Source organism: Medicago sativa, chromosome 5 (assembly GCF_051527215.1).
Source record: "Medicago sativa cultivar Bolivia chromosome 5, Bolivia_mono, whole genome shotgun sequence".
NCBI lineage: Eukaryota > Viridiplantae > Streptophyta > Magnoliopsida > Fabales > Fabaceae > Medicago > Medicago sativa.
In genome coordinates, this window is record NC_140753.1 from 16,862,831 (window position 1) to 16,884,359 (window position 21,529).

Consider the following 21,529-nt stretch of genomic DNA (forward strand, 5'->3'; position numbering starts at 1 on the left):
TATATATGAGTTATGATAGAAGACACCTTTTATGAAGGTGTTTTTTATCAAGTTACTCTATGGGCATTTGTTAAAAGACACCAACTACTTTTTATGAAGGTGTCTTTTATCAAAGTTATAACTAAAAAGTGAAAATCACACATTGAGGTGTGACTTGATAAAAGACACCACCAAAGGGTGGCTTGTAACATAACCCTCTATATATATATATATATATATATATATATTCTTGGAAGAAAAAAAAATATTCATATGCATGGACTATGGATAACACTAGAGCCAGTGATGACAAATTGTTCAAATCTTTTTATCAACATAACTGAAATCTCAGTCCTGCTTTTTCTCCTCTATATTATTAATACAACATATTACATAAATAAGTACATGCAGAGTATTTTCATACACAAAATAACATACAATACATGAAATGTGGAAAACACAAAAATAAGAAAATGATTTTGGGATAGAATTCAATGACTGCCTTGTCCAATATTATGTATATATATGTATAAGGCAGGTTGTTCCTAAGCTTTAGCTGCTCCTACTGGAGTCTCAGCCCTGCTTGCTACTATCTGCTCAAATAAATCTCTTATCTTCAAACCAACTATGGTTTGGAAGAGACCTGTTCCATTGTTGCTACCAGGGAAATCAGCATGCTTCAACATTTGTTGAGTAACTTCTCCATAGAATTTGGAAGAGAGGTTGCTTAAGTGGCTCTCAACATATATTAGTTCATCTAGTCTGTCAAATTGTCCATCCATTTCCACAACTGACACCTATTGCACAAAGTTTAAAAAAAGAGATAAAGCAAAAGTTAAATATGGTCTTATAAATGACACAATAGTTAAATATTTTGGTGAAGTGAAAACAAAATTATTTTGGTAAATGCTAACAAGTGCCTTTAGAACATTTGTTAAGAAGCTTAAAAGAGTACGTTTATCTTAAGAATGATGTATTCAACACTTTGAAACTTTAAAAATGAACTTTTTCTACATCTAATTTATAATTTAATTCTATTTTTGAGTTCTTAACTAGTGCCGCACTTGTTAGCATAACTTTTTAACTAAAGCAAAATATTCTCTCAAAATTTGCTTTAAACAAGTAGCCCTACTTGGTAATTGTGTTATTGGTGCAAAGTAACTATCGATTTTATCGATGATTAATCTATGATAGGGAACGTGGTTGGTCATGTTTGGTGGAGTCTGCAATCACATTTTCCCCATCTACATGGCTAAAACCCGAGACATTGCTTAAGAGATTCGTGTCCAATTCCATTCGGACCAATGTGATGTCGGTTAATACATAAAGTATTTTAATTCTATCCGAAGGAAATAGCTCAACTTGGAAAGTTAGTTAAGCCTTTTTTTTTTTTTGGTGGTGGCCGGGTTTGAACCCCAAACCTTGCATATTTTTATGCATTGTCCATACCAACTGAGTCAAGCTCATGAGGACAGTTAGTTAAGCCTTTAACAATGCGACACATTTAACAAATAGGGTAGAGTATTAATTAAACAGCCAACTTCAACTCTTTGCAATAACACAATTCATTCAAGTATTCAGGTTAGTGAACTTTTTTATTTTATTAAAAAAAAAATTTTCGGTAGAATTTATTTCTTTTTGTTCAAAATATGAACAAACTAGCTTGAATTTGTGGTAAGAAAATAATAGGCTTATTTGATCCAATAGTCCCTTAATTAATTTCAAGTTTTCATTTTGGTCCCACAATTAATTCCAATAGTACCTTTGTATTTTTATTTTATTTTTTTTATATAAAACCATGGTCCATTTATTTAATCCTAATCCAATGGTAACCTTTTTTTAATCCAATGGTAGTTGTTGTTGGCTCATTGTAAGATAATCATGGTCCATTCAATCTAATGGTAGCTTTTTGTTTTAAAGATCAAACAGTTAAAATTTTAAAAATTAATGAAGTCTATGGTAAACCACTCTTAAGGTTGGTCCACCATAGGCATTTGTGGTTAAACTTAACAGCGAAAGATTTATTTGGCAAACGGAGGAAAATCTAAGGGACCAAAAGGTACTTTTTATTAATTGTGGGACCAAAATGAAAAATGGAAATTAATTGAGGGACCAATGGATCTATTAAGCCAAAATAATATTAAAATCAAGGGTTAATTATGTTTCTAGTCCCTATAAAATAGCGACCTTGTAAGTTTAGTCCCTACTTAATTTTAATAGCATTTTTAGTCCCTAATTTTGTTTTTCTGCACTGAGTATTAGTCCTTACTCAATTCAAATTTGTTTAATTTATGCTTAAACTCTTAAATTTTTGAACAATTTTTTGCAGACATGTTTAGAACATTACTAAAAGTTCGTCCGCAAAAAATTATTGCAAAATTTGATTTCTACATCCAGATTTTATTACTTTTTATCTTTAACTTTTGTCGTTTTAAAAAATTCATATTTAATTCATTTCATGTCAGAAAATTCTAAATTTTAGTAAACGAACCTTTCATAGTGTTCTAATCTTGTCTCAAAAAATTCGTTCAAAAATTTAAGAGTTTAAGGATAATTAATCAAACTTTGTTTTAGCAGGGACTAAAATTATAAGTAAATTTTTTTTTATAGGGACTAAAAATGCTATTAAAATTAAGTAGGGACTAAACTTACAAGGTCGCTATTTTATAGGGACTAAAAACATAATTAACCCTAAAATCAAATAGTTGATAGGATATTTGAAGGGTAGATTAATTGATACCTCATTTCCTTTGTAAGTCTCTGGTCCATAGGAAAATTTAATGCCAGGATAAGAGCATGTAAGTTTCCTTCCACATGGTATCCATGAAATTGTAGAACCGTCATCAAACAAGTAAACTGGGCTAAAGTATTTAACACCCTCTTTCTGGATCAACCTCACTCTTAAAATCTTTCCTTCATTATCATCTGGAATTAGTTGGGTTGGCAACACTTCTATCACTGCATCTGCATATTGCTTTTGTGGATCTGAGAAAAACAAATGCACAAGTTATTAACACATGCATAACCAATGAATAAGTTGTACAAGTATTGCTGCATATAGATACCGGACACAACAATGATACAGAGACACACATGCTGTGTATTTAAAAAATTGAAAGTGATTGAATGTAACCAAATACGTCTTTGAGACACGTTTTAGATAAAAATTGTCGGTGCTACATAATTAAAGACAAAATAAATATATTTTTCCCATCGTAAATTGTCAAAGACGACATACATATTCTTAAGCTATTTTCAGCTACTATCAGTAAACTCTTTTGGATAGCGGTAGTAAAACAACTTATAGTTTATATGAAAATAATTTGACTTTATTATATCGTTTACAAAAACAGTTTATACATACGCACTTACATGCTAAACATTTATGCTATAAGATGTTAATTAAACTGTTTATCCAAACATGACCATAGTTTTTTAAGATTATTTTTCTTTCAGGAGTTGGAATCTTAAATGATTACCAATATAAGCTTCAAAATCAGGCTTCCTTGCTTCAATGCTAGCTTTGATACTTTCAAGACTGTGTCCACGTTCTGCCATGTCTCTCTGAAATATTTGCCAAATAATTGTTAGGCCAAAATGAATGAGAAGCACAAAAAATTAACCTTATAATTGCACATGTTTTTGAACTCTTGAATTATAGTAGTGTCATTACCTGAATTTTCCAAGCAAATTTCACCTCATTGCTAATGTCTAGGTAGATACTGAAGTCCAAAAGATCTCTAACTCGAGAATCATACCTACATGCATGGAAAACGTCTCAAATTAATAATCAAGGTGAGTGGAATAATATTATATGAAATGTCCCAAGTTAAAAAGATTTTATGCCCATGAATTGAACTATCTATTTTACTATAGAGTAACAATGGACCCACGTATGCATGTTGTTTGTCCACATACATTAAGGAAGATTGAAAAATCATTAGCAAATTCCTTGTCCACACAATCATATAAAATAGATAAGGTATATCAACTTATCATATGAGAGAATTTCAAAAAACTATAACATCCCCACATCTTGATTCTCAAGATTCACGAAGACAATTAACTAATGTTCCTTATGTATGTAAAAAATAAAAGAGTAATGATATTTTGACATCCATTTGATGACAACTTTGTTGACAACCTTGTTTTTCTCACTTCTTATTGATCAAAAACAATGGAGAGAGAAAAAGGAAGAGACAGAATAACAACATCATGTGAGTATGAGAGAGAAAATTGTCCAAAAGTTGTCAAAAAGTGGTTGTCAAAATATCATTTCTCAAAATAAAAACATTAGAATATTTTTATATGGTTACTAAAAAAATTAACATTAATAAAATTAGAGACGTAAAAAATGAATTTTGTGACAAATTAATTTATTCATCACTAAATTTAGTAACGAGATTAGAGGATGATTTGATATTCTCCGTCCCTAAATTTCCGTGGCTAATTTTGAATTTTATCTAGTAATATGGACATGTATAATATATTACTTACATTGGGTGAAGACCTTCAATGACCAAGATTTTGGGTGGTTTAATAAGCTCAGGAGGATCCAAAAGACCAGTAACATGATTATAAATAGGTTTTTGAACAGAAACACCCTCTTTAATAGCTTTAACTTGTTCATACATGAGATCAAAATCATTAGCTCTTGGATCAAGTGCAGTAACACCTTTCTCTTTTCTACCAGTTCTATCCAAAGAATGGTAATCATCCAAACATATCACAGTGGTTGTGTCACTGATAAGTGTGTTTGAATCAGGATTTCCACCTTTTGGTGGCTCTGCTGCACCTCCAAAAACACTTGTGAGTCTTCTCATGAAAGTACTTTTTCCACATCCTGAATCAGCTGCTAGACCAATCACAATTGTCTGTGAGTCACCTGCTCCACATGTTATCAAGTATCTTCTGCTGTTACTGTTAGTTCTTCTGTTGTTGCTCTTTTTGGTTGTTGTGTAGAACACTACCTGTTTTTGATTAAAACCAACATGTGTTTTTGATGATGTTGGAATTGAGATGTTTGTTCTTAGAGGTTGTGTTGAGTAGACAGTACATGCTGCCATTCTCACTGAATATTATTGTTCTCTCTTTCTCTCTAAGGTAAAGAATTTTTTTGAAGAAGAAGTGAGTTTAAGTTGGATAGAGGATTATTTGGGACATATATTCTAAGAAAAAGTTTGGAACACATAAAATATATGAGGTGGAACTTTAAATCAAAACAAAGGGAGTTTAGCAGGAAAATAAATAGTGAAAATAGATATTTTTTTAAATAGGTAAACAACAATTTTGATTTTGGTTCCTAAATGTGCGAGGTTGTATAGTTCTCAAGCATATTAAAATTACAAATATTTTTCAACTGTTTATTTTTTATTTGTATGTATTAAATTGACAAACGAAAAATATATTTACAGACTAAACTAATTATACAAATTTAAAGACATGTGCGAGGAACAAAATAACTAACAAAAAACACATTTAGTTATGTTTTTGTAATTTTGATACATTCAAAAATTAGATATAATAATAATGTCTCACACGTTCAGGAACCAAAATTGTTGATTAACTGTTTTATTTATTGTTTAGTGTTTGTATATTTCTGTGACTACCCTTTGTTTTGTCACAAGTTTGGAGGTAATAGTAATGTTGTAAGGAAAACAGGAATTTGAGTGGTGTTAGTCCATTGGAAAAGGGTATAGTTGTCATTTGAGGATTTTTTTCATTAAGAAAACACAAAAAGGACAAAACAAGACTAGATATTTTAACCTTTATTATCAAGTTGTTTAAAAACTATGGAAATGATGAGGTTATGGCATATGTGTGATAAAATGAAAACAAAGGGAAGGGTCTTGTGTGGTTAGTGCATCTTGGATATTTGACATGCCACGTGGCATAAATATGGTGGATATTTGAAGATGAGGGATAAAGGGTGTAGAGTGAAGTAGATCACCCGATTTCATGGGGAGGGTATGTCATCCAATTCTATCTTGGACTTTAATTGATTAATTGCCCCAATTTTTAGATCAAATTGTAAGCTCTTACTGTTGAAAATGAAGAATATTATTCACACTTCACTCAATGTTAGGAAATACTAGTAATTTATTAATATAACATCATCGGTTGTTAACTGCCGATGAATTTTAACAGGCAGCAGCTAACTGTCGATGAACATTTACGTTTTTTTTTTCTGGTATGTTTCAACCTTGTTTGAAGTGTGAACAACAATTTTCTTTGAAAACTTGGAAGCCACTATGTTGTTTTAATTAGAGGACCACATTTCTTAATCCAAAACAGTGTCACAAAAAGAGGTGGAGGTTGGTTCCTAAGGTGCATATAGCATATTCCATATGAGCACAATAGTGAAGAACCGTGTGGTCAAATTAATACAACCAACATAGTTAAAGTAGCATTATATAATTTTTCTATAAAAATATTACATACTATGCGATATGTTAAGTCTATCAAAGAACTTTTTGCAACGGTATTAGAAACCAGAAAGGGTCGCGCACAGATAGCAAATAAAAAAACATTATTTAAACTAATTATAACTAGTGGAACCTTGAAAGGCTTTGGCCAGAATTTGGGGTCTTACTCGGTGGTAATGTCCGAACTTTAAGAATATACAATTTAATTTGTTTGGGGTAAGAGATGGACTTAATTGCACTTTTGGTCCCATATATTTCCAAAACTTGCGGTTACAGCCCCCTAACTAATTTAAATACAAAACAGCCCCCTAAGTATTGAATCTTTGACAGTTTTGGCCCCCAACGCTGACGTGGCACCCTAAATGAGGTGCCACGTGTCATTTTTTATTTTTTTTGGCATTGGGAGGCCAAAACTGCCAAAGATTCAATACTTAGGGGGCTGTTTTGTATTTAAATTAGTTAGGGGGCTGTAACCGCAAGTTTTGGAAAGATAGGGGCCAAAATTAAGCCTAAGAGATATCATAGACTTTCTCTTGAGTCTGGTTCGGCAATCACGATGTTCTTGTTTACTAAGAGGTGTCCATCGACACACCCTTGTTCTTTGATTGTCTTCCTCGTTAATCGCATTTTGATGAAGTATTGGGAGATCGTTACTCATACTTATAGGCATGTAAACCATGTGGCTAACTAGTGTGCGAACTACACCCTTTATTTATTTATTTATTTATTTATTTATTTATTTATGAGTGTTCATTACCTAGATCATCATTCGTAAGTTTGTGTTATCCTTTTATAACAGGATATAGCTGATGTTTATTTTTATCACCGTGGTCCCTTGTAAGGACGGATCCAAGATTAATATTTTGATGTGCCTAAAATAATAATGTCAACAAAATTTGGCCAATGAAATTAAAGAATATGCACTATTTCACAAAGAATAACAGTTTTAGTAGTTTTATTTGGGCCATATTTTTTTATTCAAAGTTCATTTGTAACCTTAATAATTGCTAATTAGAATAAGAGAAATGATATTTTGACAACAATTTTTTGACAACTTTTGGACAACTTTCTCTCTCATACTCACATGATGTTGTTATCCCCTCTCTTCCTTTTTCTTTCTCCATAGTTTTTGACTAATAAGAAGTGAGAAAAACAAGGTTGTCAACAAAGTTGTCATCAAATGGATGTCAAAATATCATTACTCTTAGAATAAAATGAGTCGTCAACCTCCTCTAACATTTTAATCTTCTTATTGCTCTGAAAAATGTTCATCCTTCATTAGTTCTTATAATAGACATTTTTCGTATGTAAAAAAAATTAGGAAAAAATTGGTGTGTTTATAACTACACCATGCCCTACATTGCATCCGTCCATGGTCTCTTGTAATCTGGTCTAACAACACCCTTATATTAAAAAACAAAGAAACTTGAAAGGTACCTTAACGAACATCTATCTGTTTTTCTATATTGTATATTTTCTTAAAAAAAAAAAACAAAACTCATATTATTAATTTTCGAGATTGTTACGATGTAAAATATGGATTGTTGCTTCTTCCAACCAAACCCTATTGGGCTCAACTAACTACTAAGGAGCATCAGGCTAAACTATGGGGAAATTGCTCTTCTCTCAAACAGTTTTGCTCATTCCCACCTTAAATTTCCTAAAATAACTTCAGCGTAAGTTAACTCGTATTGACCCTCAATGTAAGTTAACTCACGTTGACCCCCAACGTGAGTTAATTCTTGGGATGGTTTTAGGTACACTAACAAACCATCAATTCTTTATATTGATGTTGTTTTTTAAGCCCCTAAACGTGTATTTTATAGAATATGTTATGTTCATTTATTCATTCATAATACCTATGTTAATTTTTTAAAAAACATTCGCTAAATTTTTAAAAAGCATGATCCAAAAAAAAATCATAGCTTAAAAATACACAAGTACACAAAATTTATTTAGTTTTAATTTGATCTCCGTTCAAATGGGGCAACAAACAAAGCGCAGTGTTACACTACATTCCATTCTCCATAAGGATGTTGTATCATCATCATGTTGGGTTTAAATTAAATTCATGGAAGTTTGCCAAAAATGTTGGCATTGAAGTGTGTTATACTTAGTGTGAAAATTTGCTAGTCTCTTTGAAAACTCAAAAGAATGAAGAAAACACATCACATGTATTCTACTGAATCAACTATATACGTTCTTACATCGAATTCCTTCGTATAAGATGAGTAGCGACGAACACGAATGCAGTCTAATATATTCTTTTGAACTTAATCCTACTGTTCTGCCAACTGACAAGTTTCAATTGACAGAGGAGCATGATAAAGCTCAAAACAACATGTTAGAAATGCATTCATGTTTGTCACACTCATCTTATACGAAGAAATTCAATGTGAAAACCTATATCGTTGATTCAGTAGAATACAACATGCGTTTTCTCAATTCTTTCGAGTTTTCAAAGAGACTTGCAAACCTTTCACTAAGTATAAGACAATTCAATGCCAACATTCTCAACAAACTACCATGAATTAAACTTAATTCTAACAAAATAAAGACACAACATAATAATATAACCAACTAATGTACCATTTTCTACACTTCCCCTGATCCACTGCCTCCTGACCACGATCAACGTGTCGAATGACATGGAGCAGAAAATCTGTGAAGGCCACTACTATATCCTCTGACTTAAGAGCTACAAAGACAGTAAGATATCTAGGAATGCTCTGCATATAGCCGCAATTCCTGAGAACCCGCTCCTGCAAGTGAAGGCACATTGTCGATTTGTTGGCCATGATCCAACCGGAGTACCAGCAAATATTCTGAAAAGGTATAATATCTCGGGTATCCTCGTACAACCTCTAGCTGACATCATCATTCACCATCGGATTTATGAGGCCTTTAATATGACAATTGAATCCTAGAAAAAACAATAATTAAAATAAACATATAAACATTTTAAAATATCAATTGAACCGTAAAAAAGACAAAAATCAAAATAAACATTTTAAAATATCACAATTGAACTGTTAAAAAGATAGTAATTAAATAAAATTAAACAATTAAACTTACTGCGGCATCCCTCCAAAGCTTGTATGTCATGTGTCTACCGAAATTCGATAGAAGCGAGATGTCTCTAGGCCCCCCAGGAAAACCATCCAGTCTGGCCTCCTGCTAAGCCTCCCCGTCCCGTTGAGCCCCACCCTCTTGATGTTGAGGCTGCTCATACTGAGGCTGATGCTCCTCATGCTGCTGTGTGGGGTCCACTACCTGGGACATACTCGTCTGGGACGACGACCCCTCCCCACTTTTACCGTCGCGTCTTGTTCAAACAAAAGGGCGTCTAGCCTCCCTATCTGCTCGTGTGCTCCCAGTCATGGTCTCCTTGCCGAGTCTCAGCATGTCCGGTCTCTCATACATATCTACACAACATAAAACAATGCAAAAAATCAATGATTGTTTCATAGGGACATTGTGTCATTTCTAACTTATCAACATCAACAATTCACATTGCACTCAAACTACCACATTGTGTCATTTCAATATCTAAACTATCACATTAACTCAAACTCATTATAATCAATATTAACAATCCAATTTCTAACTAATTTCATCACTAACATGCAAAATATTAAACAATTTTTCATTGAAACATTTTATCAAACACCTAGAGTTCAATATTAACATTATGAGTTCATTGTGTCATTTCAATCTATAAACTAGCACATTTGAGTTAAACTTACTCTAATAAACATCTAAACTACAATTTCTAACTTATTTAATCATTTACAATAAAAAAAATCTAACATGCAAATCAACCCTAAAAACCTAAAATTTCACAATTTCATCCAAAAAAAATCTAACATTTAAACCAAAAAAAATCCAATGGAAAAGGATCGTAAACACATACTTGATGTTGGGGTAGAAGTTGACGTTGATTTGCTCAAGGTTGATGAAAATTGCACTTTTGAGGGCTCAAAATCGCACATGGATGTTTTAGAAATGATATGGTAGAATGGTTGTTGTTCTGATGTATAACATAACGCAACATGATTTAATTCATGTTGGTGTTCCGAACGTGCCTTAACTCATGTTGGATCAACGTGACTTAACTCACGTTGGTGCTACCGAAAGTGAGTTAGCTCAAGTGTGGGGTTATATTAGGGAATTTGAGGTGGGAATGAGCAAAAATGTCTTGAAAAAAAACCTCTAATAGTCAATATATATATATAGTTTTCTTTTGTTTTAAAATAATCAATTTTCTAGAATAATTAGTGTGTTTAATGAAAAATTAAGTGTGACTTGATTGTGAGACCCTCATTAAACATAAGAATATTATGTTGACTAATATTTATACACAAGTATAAATATTATAAGTGATATTTATACTGAATTGATCCATCATGAAAATACTACATAATATGTTATGCAAGTGTAATAAGTTGTTCTCATAGTGAAAATGATGTATACCGCTCTTAGACTTGAAAACATTATGATCTATAGATATGAACTCAAACGCTTTATTGTCATTTAAATGTTTTCTGGAACATATATCTATAAAGTTGGTTAATATGTACTTGACTAGTCATGTTGAGGGACATGAGTAAGCTAAACGAGATTTACCCCTCCTGCATAACAAGAGAAATATATTTAGGCATCTTGATGAATATGTATGTAAAAGATACAAACATGCTGAACTAAGTCAATATAAGATATTGAACTTTTTTTTACAAGAATAAGATATTGAACTTATTCGTTACTTTATATTCCAAAATTATGAAATATAATTGAACTATACAGATGCGACACAATGCACGCCTTGTGTTCAATATAGATATAAGGAAAAATAGGTAATTATACACATGGTAATCATCGCATAAAGGTTTTGTCATGTAACATAAAGGTTTTGCTAGATGCCTATATCACTTTTTATAATATTAAATATATATGATTTAATATTACCAACGTTACGAGAATCTAGTCACATACAAATGACATATAGATAAGAGAAAATAAATAAATAACTAACTAAGTAAGACTTTTTTTTTAGGGAAACTAAGTAAGACTTATTATTATAAATTTATAACAAAAATATAATATTAAAATTGTATCAAAACATATATTTTATTTAAACTGAATTTAAATAAAATTAATGATATCATTTTGAGACTGTATAAAAAAAATATTTTTTATTTACATAAAATCAAATTTAAGGTTTTGAAAGTTTTTCAAAAATAAAATCAAAGATATGATTTTGAAATTGTTTCAATAATATATATATTTTTATTTAAATAATACCAAATATATATTTTGAATGTTTTAAAAGATATATATTATTTAAATTAGATTTTAATAAAATAAAAGACATGATTTTAAATTGTTTCAAAAATATTTATTTTGGATTTAAATAAAATCAAACATATAGTTTCGATTTTTTTCTTTCAAAAAAGAATATATATTTTTATTTTGAAGGAAAAAAAGAATATATTTTTTATTTAAATAATACCAAATATATGATTTTGAATGTTTTAAAAGATATATATTATTTAAATTAGATTTTAATAAAATCAAAGACATGATTTTAAATTGTTTCAAAAATATTTATTTTGGATTTAAATAAAATCAAACATATAGTTTCGATTTTTTTTTCAAAAAAGAATATATATTTTTTATTTTGAAGGAAAAAAAGAATATATTTTTTATTCAAATTAAATCAACGTTATGATTTTGAAATTGTTTCAAAGAGATATATTTTTAATTTAAATAAAATTAATAATATTTTTTTGAATTCATTTCAAAAGAGATATATTTTATTTAAAAATATCTAAGAGGTGCACATAAGTAAGTCTATAAAAGAATATCATAACACCTTTCAGAATCCGTAACTGAAAAGATACCCTAGTCTCTCTTAAGCTCTTATTCACTTGGCTATTATCCGTCAACGAAGAAGGTTTGTTCGTTTGAACCGAGTAGAGGCATCACAACTTTTCCTTTCTCTTAATCTCTTATTCACTTGACTGTTATCAGTCAACAGAGAAGGTTTGTTCGTGTGAGGCATCACAACTTTTCCTTGCTCGTGATAGAAAGCGTTTCAACGACAAGATTTCTGCACTTCAAGAGGTAATATTCTAATCACTAATTCATGACAAATCTGTATTGATCCAATGAAAGGAAAATAAAATTTTAATTAACCACTCATTTTATATCACGATTTCCCTTCATTTTTATATCATAATTTTTCTTTTATTTCACACTTGAAACTTTTAACAACGTCACTTATCTTATTTTTAGAATTTCAACTCTGTATAAAAGCATTATTATAAAAAATTTGTTTCAAAGAAGTTTAAACTTCCGGATAACAAAAAACAAATCTATTCTTCTATTCTCTATATATGAAACTTAATGTCTACCAAAAATACAATCTCACCCCTTCTTAATTTTTTGACACGTCATCAAAATTATATCCTTTTGTGTCTTTTGCATCAACTTCCCCCTATTTTTTCTTTTCAAAAAACAAATTAAAACAAACTTACTCGATAAAACACACTAACTTAATCTTTTTTTAAAAAACAAACAAACTTAATCTTAATCTCATTCAAAACAAATTTTCCCATAATTCAACTTATAAATATCAAGAGTTAAAAAAGAATACAATCTTCTATTCTTTAATTATGAAATTAATGTCTACCAAAAATACAATCTTACCCCTCTTAAATTTGACACATCATCAAAATTATATCCTTTTGTGTTTTTTGCTTCAACTTCCCCATATTTTTTTTCTTAAAAATAAATTAAAACAAACTCACTCGGTAAAACACACTAACTTCATATTTTTTTAAAGAACAAACAAATTTAATCTTAATCTCAATCAAAACAAATTTTCATATAATTCAACTTTTAAATATCTAAATAGTTAAAAAAAATTACAAAATATTTATTACAAGGCATATACCTACTTTTAAAAAAATTACACATTTTCAAGTTTGCTTTTTTTCAAAAAATAATTTGCCTTTGTTTTATTTTTTTATCTTTTTATTAGTCAAAAGAAAAAATATACTAAATAAATAAAAATAGATAAAGAGACCGAAGGCATTAGACCTGACTCAGGTACAACAAAAAACGGGGATACCACATAATAAATCAGACCAAGTGGATCGACCCAAATTTATCGTAACAAAAATTCACTAATCAACAAGCAAACCTGTACACGGGCGCGAAACCATGTTACAAAAAAAAAATGAAAAGTGGACCTCTGCGAAAAATAATTAATGGATCAACCGTAAACACAATATCAAAATCCAAGTGCCAAGAACTCCCTAAACAAATCAACAGGCATAAAAACTCTTTCGAGCTTGAAGAACCAAAGTGTAGACAAACAAGACACTTTGAAACCTGCATATCTCAACATATTTGAAAACAACAAAGAATCAAAGAAGTCAGGCCACCATGTCATTATAAAATATTATTTTTTTATTGTTGTAAATTATTAGTTATTATATCTTTTAGAAAAATGACTATAAAAAACAATGAAAACATGATAAATGAGTCACAAAATAATATTGTTGTACAATTTATACACGGGACTCATAACGACATTTTTATCAATAATGAAATATTTACTATTTTAAATATTTCTACATAATATTACACTAACCTCCCTTAAGGTCTTCTTAAATAACACAACACCCGCTCTATTGTTTAACTAAACACCAAGCTCTCTTATTTTTTTTTTATCAAATTGACAAGCACTTTTCTTATAATATAACTCGGTTTAAACTTTGTTATTTTCATTTATTTTGAGCAATTAACTTCTTCATTTAATTTTCAACAATTTTTTCTTCCACTTTTCACTTGGTGATTTTTCTCAACTTATTGTTCCTTAGTCAAGGTGGTTTAATTTTTAAACTCTAATGTAATAAAACAGATATATCGAAGATTATTTTTCTTTTCATTGATCAACCATAATGTCCATCCACCAAAATTCTTCTCATCCCTATATTCTCCTTTGATCTCTTATGTAATTGTTGATGTTTATTCTATTTGGTGGTAAAAACAAATGTTGTTATTGTTTCTCCATTGCGAGAAAAAAAACCCTCATTTAATTTAATTTTGAAAAGAGAAAAACAGATACAAACAAATCAAGAAAAAACCTCATTTAATTTAATTGTGAAAAGAGAAAACAGATACAAACAAACCAAAATAACGGAAATTAAATTGTATATTTACAAAGTTATTGAAATGGATAAAATGATGGGAGATTGATGTGTTTGAAAATTAGAAGGTGTGCTTGTATTATTTAAGAAAATCTCAAGGGAAGTCAAAGTAATTTGCCCTTTTATCGTTAACGTCGGCTTTAACATTAGTATTTTTTCCTTATTTTCTCTATTCATATAGCATTGCAATGCGCTTTGATGCATAGCCCCCCACTTTGAATTAACCCGTGCGGAGCACGGGCCCGTGCTTAGCACGGGTCTGTTGCTAGTTTTATTTAAAAAAACTTGTATTTTCAAATAATTGCAATAATTAGATTTTTATTGAAAAATTGTAAGTATATGTAATTGAGGAAGGGTATAATTGATAAATTATATGGTTAAACTATGAAAACGACAGGTAAAATGAAGATCCATACCAGACGCTCTTGAAAAGGAACATATGGCAGTACAAATTAATATATGTAGAGATTTGTTATAAGAAAAATTGCGGTCATCCAACAAAACCCGGATATAGAGATAAGTTTGTTACAAATTATTGCTATCAAGAGGTAAAACACAACTGTAATTGAAAGAGTAATTTTTCAAAAGAAAAAAAAAACAAAAGATTGATTAAAGGATAAACACTTTTTTGACAAAATTAAAGGATAAACCCTAACTTTATTAAAAAAACAAGATATGCGAAAAAAACGGAGTAAAAGACTGATTAAAAGTTAAAACCCTTTTTTAAATTAAAGGATAAACCCTATGTTCTTCCTTAAAAAAAAACCCTATGTTCAAAAAATAAATAAATTAAAGGATAAACCCTAACTTTATAAAAAAAAAAGATATACGAAAAAAACATAAAATGATTGATTAAAGGATAAACCCTAGCTAGTAAAAAAATATACTGTAACAAATTCCTGATGCAATATAAAAGTAACTGCATAGATCATATATAGATACATTCCTCGTATAAATCAAGATCGTATAAATCAAGAGATCAAGAGTTGTGACTTAACGTCTTCTCAATAATCCGGCAGACAAAAAACAAGTGTCTTCTTAGTTACGAGATTACACGTAGTAAGTTTCTAAATTATTTGATTATTTTTTAATAACACTCTGTTTTCTCTCTATTGAAAATTCTCTTTTTTTCTATTTTCAATCTGCAACATTAATATACAAAAACCAATATTCTTTTCTTTCAAAAAAAAAAAAAAACCAATATTCTTTATATATTAATTCTCATTTTCTCTCTCATGTCTGGTTGAGATTCCAATAATTTTGAATGGAGTGTATCTAACAATTGATTCAATTGCTGCTTTTTTCCAATCTTCCTCCTCCTTTTTTTTTTTTTTTTTTTTGTGGTTTTACCTATTACTCGTCCTTTTTGCTTTGATGTATGGTCTCGAGTACTCTTTTTCTCTTTTGATTTTAGTATATATCATGGTTTTAATTTGTGGTTGCAGTTGTGGTCGGCAATTGTGGTCATTCAGTTGTGGTTATCGCGGCTTTCAGTAATTTTAAATTTTCACAAACTAATAAATTGAATTGCACATACACACTTAGATACTATTAATTTATGTTTTTTCATTATATCAAAAACATATTTGGATTTGGATTCAAAATTTTAATTTTTGTAGAGAAAATTTGAACGAACATGGTTGAAATCGTTTTATGCAATTCCTGCCGATTGTAGACACACCGCAACTGCGCGCGGTAGCAATTACATATGTGGACCACAATTTACATAAACTATCTAATTGTTGAACTATGATGTATATGTAATCCAAATTTGATGAAATTGGTTTTAAGTTCTTATGGTTGTTTTTTGTTACAGGAATATGGAAGGAAGAAAAGTTCAACAATTACCTCATCATATTGATCTAAATGAGAGGACTTCAATTCAAGATCCCCCTGAGAATAGCATGGACCAACAACAAGAGAAACTTGACACTGATGTCGTTGAGTCGGGTTGTGCCGTCGCAATTCCAAACTCTAATGATGATAACATTGCGACTCTAAACTCTAATGATAATAACTTAGTTCAAGCTGAGTCAGTACCAGAAGGAAGTCATGAAGCAAAGAGAGGGCGTAAGGAAAGGGTACATTGGACGGAAGGTGAACATAAGTAAGTATTCAATCTATCCTTGGAATATATACATTATAATTCTATTTAGGGTTAAATATATTTGATCAATTGAAGTTATTAGATATGTATTAAATAGTTTTTGAAATTTTATAAAATTTGTGGGGAGTTGATATATACTCGTATACCCGTTTGGGTTAATCCTGGGTCAGGTCCAATGTCCTCCCAGTCTTTGTATCTGTTTGTTTTTATTTATTATATTCTCTATTTGGCTTAAAAAATATATATATACTTAATACTCAACAGTGATGAATGAATCATATGTTTACAATGAATTTTTCTTTTTTGAAATGTATCTTTACGATGTAACTCTATGCAAATTTAATCTTAGAGTAAGGTGACTTTTCTCCGAATAGAGTAGGGATGAGTTGACTCAGAAGTAACTCTAAGATAACTTCTCTTTATATTTTACTAAGCACAATAACTCAACTCATCTTCACTCTATACTAAGGAGATACTCACCTTACTCCAAAATTGATACTCACTCTGTCCCTTTTATAGGAATAATCTACAAAAATCGAGGTATTAAGAAAAATGTTTGAAGTAGTAAATATTTTATAAATGTATGTTACTATTACCCAATTACCTTTTATCTATAGAGATATTTAATGTTAACTTTTCAAATTTCAATGTATATTGATAATATTAATTAGTGGTGTATTTAAAAAAAAAAGTAATAAATGCATCTAAAAATTTGTAGATAGTGTATTTAGGAACAATTTTTTTTTTTTTTTGCAAAGTAGACTTATAAAAAGGGACGGAGGAGTGAATCATTATAAATATTGAATTCATAAATTCAACATCACATCAAAAGTTCTTATTAAATACTATATCAACTCCACATTTTTTGTAGTATTTAGATTTTAGAAACTGTTTAATATTTCATCAAATAATTTCGATGAGTAAATACCAATTGTCATCACATAGCTAATGACTAGACACTCAAGGGTGGAGAACTGGAAAATCTCCAATCTAAACCTAGACACATGTAGAACAACGGATAAAAAATCACACATATACTCCCTCCGTCTCACAATAATAGTCTCTTTAACATTTTTTCTTTTTCTCAAAATAATTGTCACTTTAGAATACCAATGCAGCATTTATTATTTTTTCCCATTATTATACCCTTATTTATTGAATTTCATCCAACTTAACTACTCCACTAACTACAATTAATAAGGGTATTTTAGTAAATGATATTAATTTTACCATTGAAATCAACACAATCAATCATTTCCTTAATAACCGTGCACAAACCTTAAACGACAATAATTTAGAGACGGAGGGAGTAGCTTTTTAGAAAATATATTTTTGTTCATATAGGTGCATATTAATATTTCTATGTTGAATATCAGTAAAGTCAGAGGAAAAAAAAATCAATGCAAGTGTTTGCATTGTTTTGGGTACATATACCAATATATAGTTACTTCATTTTTCTTCTCTTGTTATTTAATTGAATTTATATTTTGTGATATGTAGGTCGTTTCTACAGGGGGTGAAAAAACATGGTAGGGGACGTTGGAAAGATATTTCAAAAGAATTTGTGCGAACAAAAACTCCAACTCAAATTGCTAGTCATGCTCAAAAATACTTTGTTCACCACCAAACTGCCAAAGAAATAGAGAAGAAGAAAAAGAGAAGAAGTATTCACGACATAACCTTAAACAACAATGACACAGTAGTCACTCTCCCTCTTGAAAAACAACATGAAATTCCTCCTCAAGACACAGCTACCTTAAATAACAAGGACAATGACAACTTGCAACAAACCCAACAAATGTATCAGTTGGCCTTGCTTTATCCAATCGGTACTGCACTTCCTGATATGAACAAACTTGAGAAGATGCGCAACTTGTTTAACTTGTTGGCAAAAGACCTTTGAATCTAAATGTGTAGATTCATTCATATTAGTCCAATAGAACAAGTTCAAAGATAATTAGGCATATTAAAAAATAGGTAATTTTATTTGATTTTTTTTTTATTTTTAAATTTGACAATTTGATATAGTAGAACTCATTCATTCATCCATTCAATCAAATACTATATATTTAATTTTGTTCTCTAAAATAATATATGTTGTCTATGTATTGTTCCCATATTCTCCATGTTATTCAACATCGTACCTCGTATATATGTTTGAGGGTGTATCTAGTATAAATTTCTTAAAAATGGTTTAAAGATGTACCTTTACTATTTTTAGTAAAAAGATCTGGAAAAATGAATGTTAGTAAAAATAACTTTTTTTTAAACTGTAAAAATAACATTTTATTTCTATTTCCTTTAAAAAATAATATTTTATTGAAAACTTCTAATAATAGGAGGATCCAACTTAGGACGGCCAAATTGATGTTTTTTGAAAATATTTTCTAAAAACTAATTACAAATCGTCGCTACAACATATTCTAGGTTTAGTAACATTTACATTGAAAAATGCTACTATATTAAAATAAAATACTACTCCCTCTGTTCCTTTTTAATTGTCACATTTTTACTTTTTACACAAACCAAGACAACAAATACTTTTACTACTTTTGATACAACAATTTATCTTTTTCCTATAATAACCTTAATCATTTAATACTTCATTTCATATATTTCCCTCTCTGCAATAAATATATAAGGGTAATATAGGTTAAGTCACATTTAATGATACATTGAACTTTGAAAACGACAGTTAATTAGAAACAAATTTTTTTATGCAAAAGTGACAATTATAAAGGAACGGAGGTAGTATTTAAATTTAGTAACAATTTAACAATTGTTACATAAAGTCTGTATTACAATTTTTGAGAGGGATAAAGTCTGTACTACTGAAAGGCTTTAGTTAATACATTAGAGTATTATTTGTGTCAAAAGAAAAAACTTGAGTATTTTTTTTTTTAAGGGAAAAAAACTTTAGATTATTATTAGTAACTTATTTATGTCAAAAGAAAAGACTTTAGAGTATCCTTTAAGAAAAAACTTTAGAGTATTTTTTTTTTTTGAATGCAAAAAATATTTGAAGGAAAAACTTTAGAGTATTAGTAGTAACATTTGATAAATGTTATTAATTTATATTTGTTTAAACACTTGAGCTGATGATTAATAATATGAAATAATGTAACCAAAGAAAAGTAATATGAAATAAATATTGCTGATTTATATTTCTTGTAACATGCCAAAACCTGGTACTAATTTATGAGGGAAGATAATTGAACAACTTAAATGTTCATTTTGCTGACAGAACAACTTAAATGTTGTTCAACATTGTATTTCTATACGTTTTTCATCTATTCACAGCTAAAATAACTAGAAATAGTGACGATTTTTATTAACAGAAAACAAAATTTCATCCATAAATTCTCGGTTGCAACCTTTAGTGACAAAATTAAATTCGTTTATATTTTTTAACATTTGTTCATATAATTCTAATTTATTTTCTTATTCTAAAGGGATGTTCTGTGTATTTCATTATTATTTTCTAATTTAATATTATAATCTAAATTACTGTATAACACATTTACTATATCTCTTGTTATTTTAATAAGATCCTTAAGTTCAAAAGTCTTGTATTTTTTTTATGTAAAATATAAATTGAATTTAAATGAAAAGGAAGTACAAGACTGGAGGTATGAACCTGACCCATAAAAACCACAAACTCAAGCCCTAACAGGTGACACAACAAATCAGTACACAAGTGGTATAAAAAAAACAACTCTAAACAACACTATCAGAGACAATCCAGCAAATCCACGTGTGGACGCAAAACCGAATTACAAAAACAAGAAGCATAGTGAGTGTTCATAGCATCAAAGTAGGCGTATGAATCGTCTGCCAACACAAAAACGATCCAAGATCCAACAACTTCCTTAAAAACATTAGCAAGCCATAAACGCCCTTTCGGGCCAAACGAATCCAATCGTAATCCAGATGAAGGGATAAACACACGTTGGAACTTAGTCCACTAACGGCACATGAAACAACCGCAATAGAGGATGCAGTTCATAAGGTATGACAAATTACCGTCAACTCGGAGCGTCTACACACCTAGCACTTTCGAACAACATCTAGCGAATCAAGTCTTGTTGAATCCAGATCGTGGGAAGCATCCAACAAAAACACAAACAAATGAACATATCTTTTAGAACTATATCTTAAATCTAGAAAATCCAGATTTAAGATTATCAACAAACAGAGATCCAGAACATCGTGTTTGTTACATTTTTTTAATATTTAAATTTATTCTTATTTATTTATTACATGTGTTATTTGTATTGAAAATTGAGGGCATTTTTGAAAAGAGAAAAAGTCATCCCAAAAGTGCTGAAAGGGGTCATTTTATTTATATATAGTATAGATATATGATAAAAATTAAAGTTATGTAGACAAAGTTAAGTAGATATTTACATTAATTAAAGTTAACAATAGATATATGGTTTGGAATTTTTTTCAAAAAAGAATATATTTTTGATTCAAATAAAATCAACGATATGATTTTGAAATTGTTACAAAAAGATATACTTTAGATTTAAATAAAATCAAGTATATGGGTTTGAAATTCTGTCAATATATACATATATATATATATATATATATATATATATATATATTATATTATAATAAAATCAAAGATATGATTTTGAAATTGTTCAAAAAATAAATTTTTGGATTTAAATAAAATAAATATATGAAAGGAATATATTTTTTATTCAAACTAGCGAAAACACAGGCACTCACATGTCCGTCTTTCCGCTCTTTTTATTGCGCTAATGTTTGAATATTATGAACGGTGTTTTTTTTTA

The 21,529-nt window shown here is 29.5% G+C and overlaps 2 protein-coding genes across 2 annotated transcripts; one reads left to right on the plus strand and one right to left on the minus strand.

Moving 5' to 3' along the window:
* Window positions 1-304: 304 nt before the first annotated feature.
* PRK (phosphoribulokinase) lies at window positions 305-5,114 on the minus strand. Its single transcript, XM_085714007.1, has 5 exons — window positions 4,477-5,114; window positions 3,653-3,737; window positions 3,459-3,543; window positions 2,720-2,964; window positions 305-776 (listed from the first exon to the last, which is right to left on the minus strand). The coding sequence occupies exons 1-5, from the start codon at window positions 5,043-5,045 to the stop codon at window positions 525-527; spliced, it is 1,236 nt and encodes a 411-aa protein (XP_085570133.1). The 5' UTR covers window positions 5,046-5,114; the 3' UTR covers window positions 305-524.
* Window positions 5,115-16,440: 11,326 nt separating this feature from the next.
* Window positions 16,441-18,672, plus strand: LOC146920591 (uncharacterized). The gene is made up of 2 exons (XM_085710733.1): window positions 16,441-16,727; window positions 18,228-18,672. Exons 1-2 carry the CDS (start codon window positions 16,441-16,443, stop codon window positions 18,628-18,630), a joined length of 690 nt encoding a protein of 229 aa, XP_085566859.1. The 3' UTR covers window positions 18,631-18,672.
* The last annotated feature ends 2,857 nt before the right edge of the window (window positions 18,673-21,529 follow it).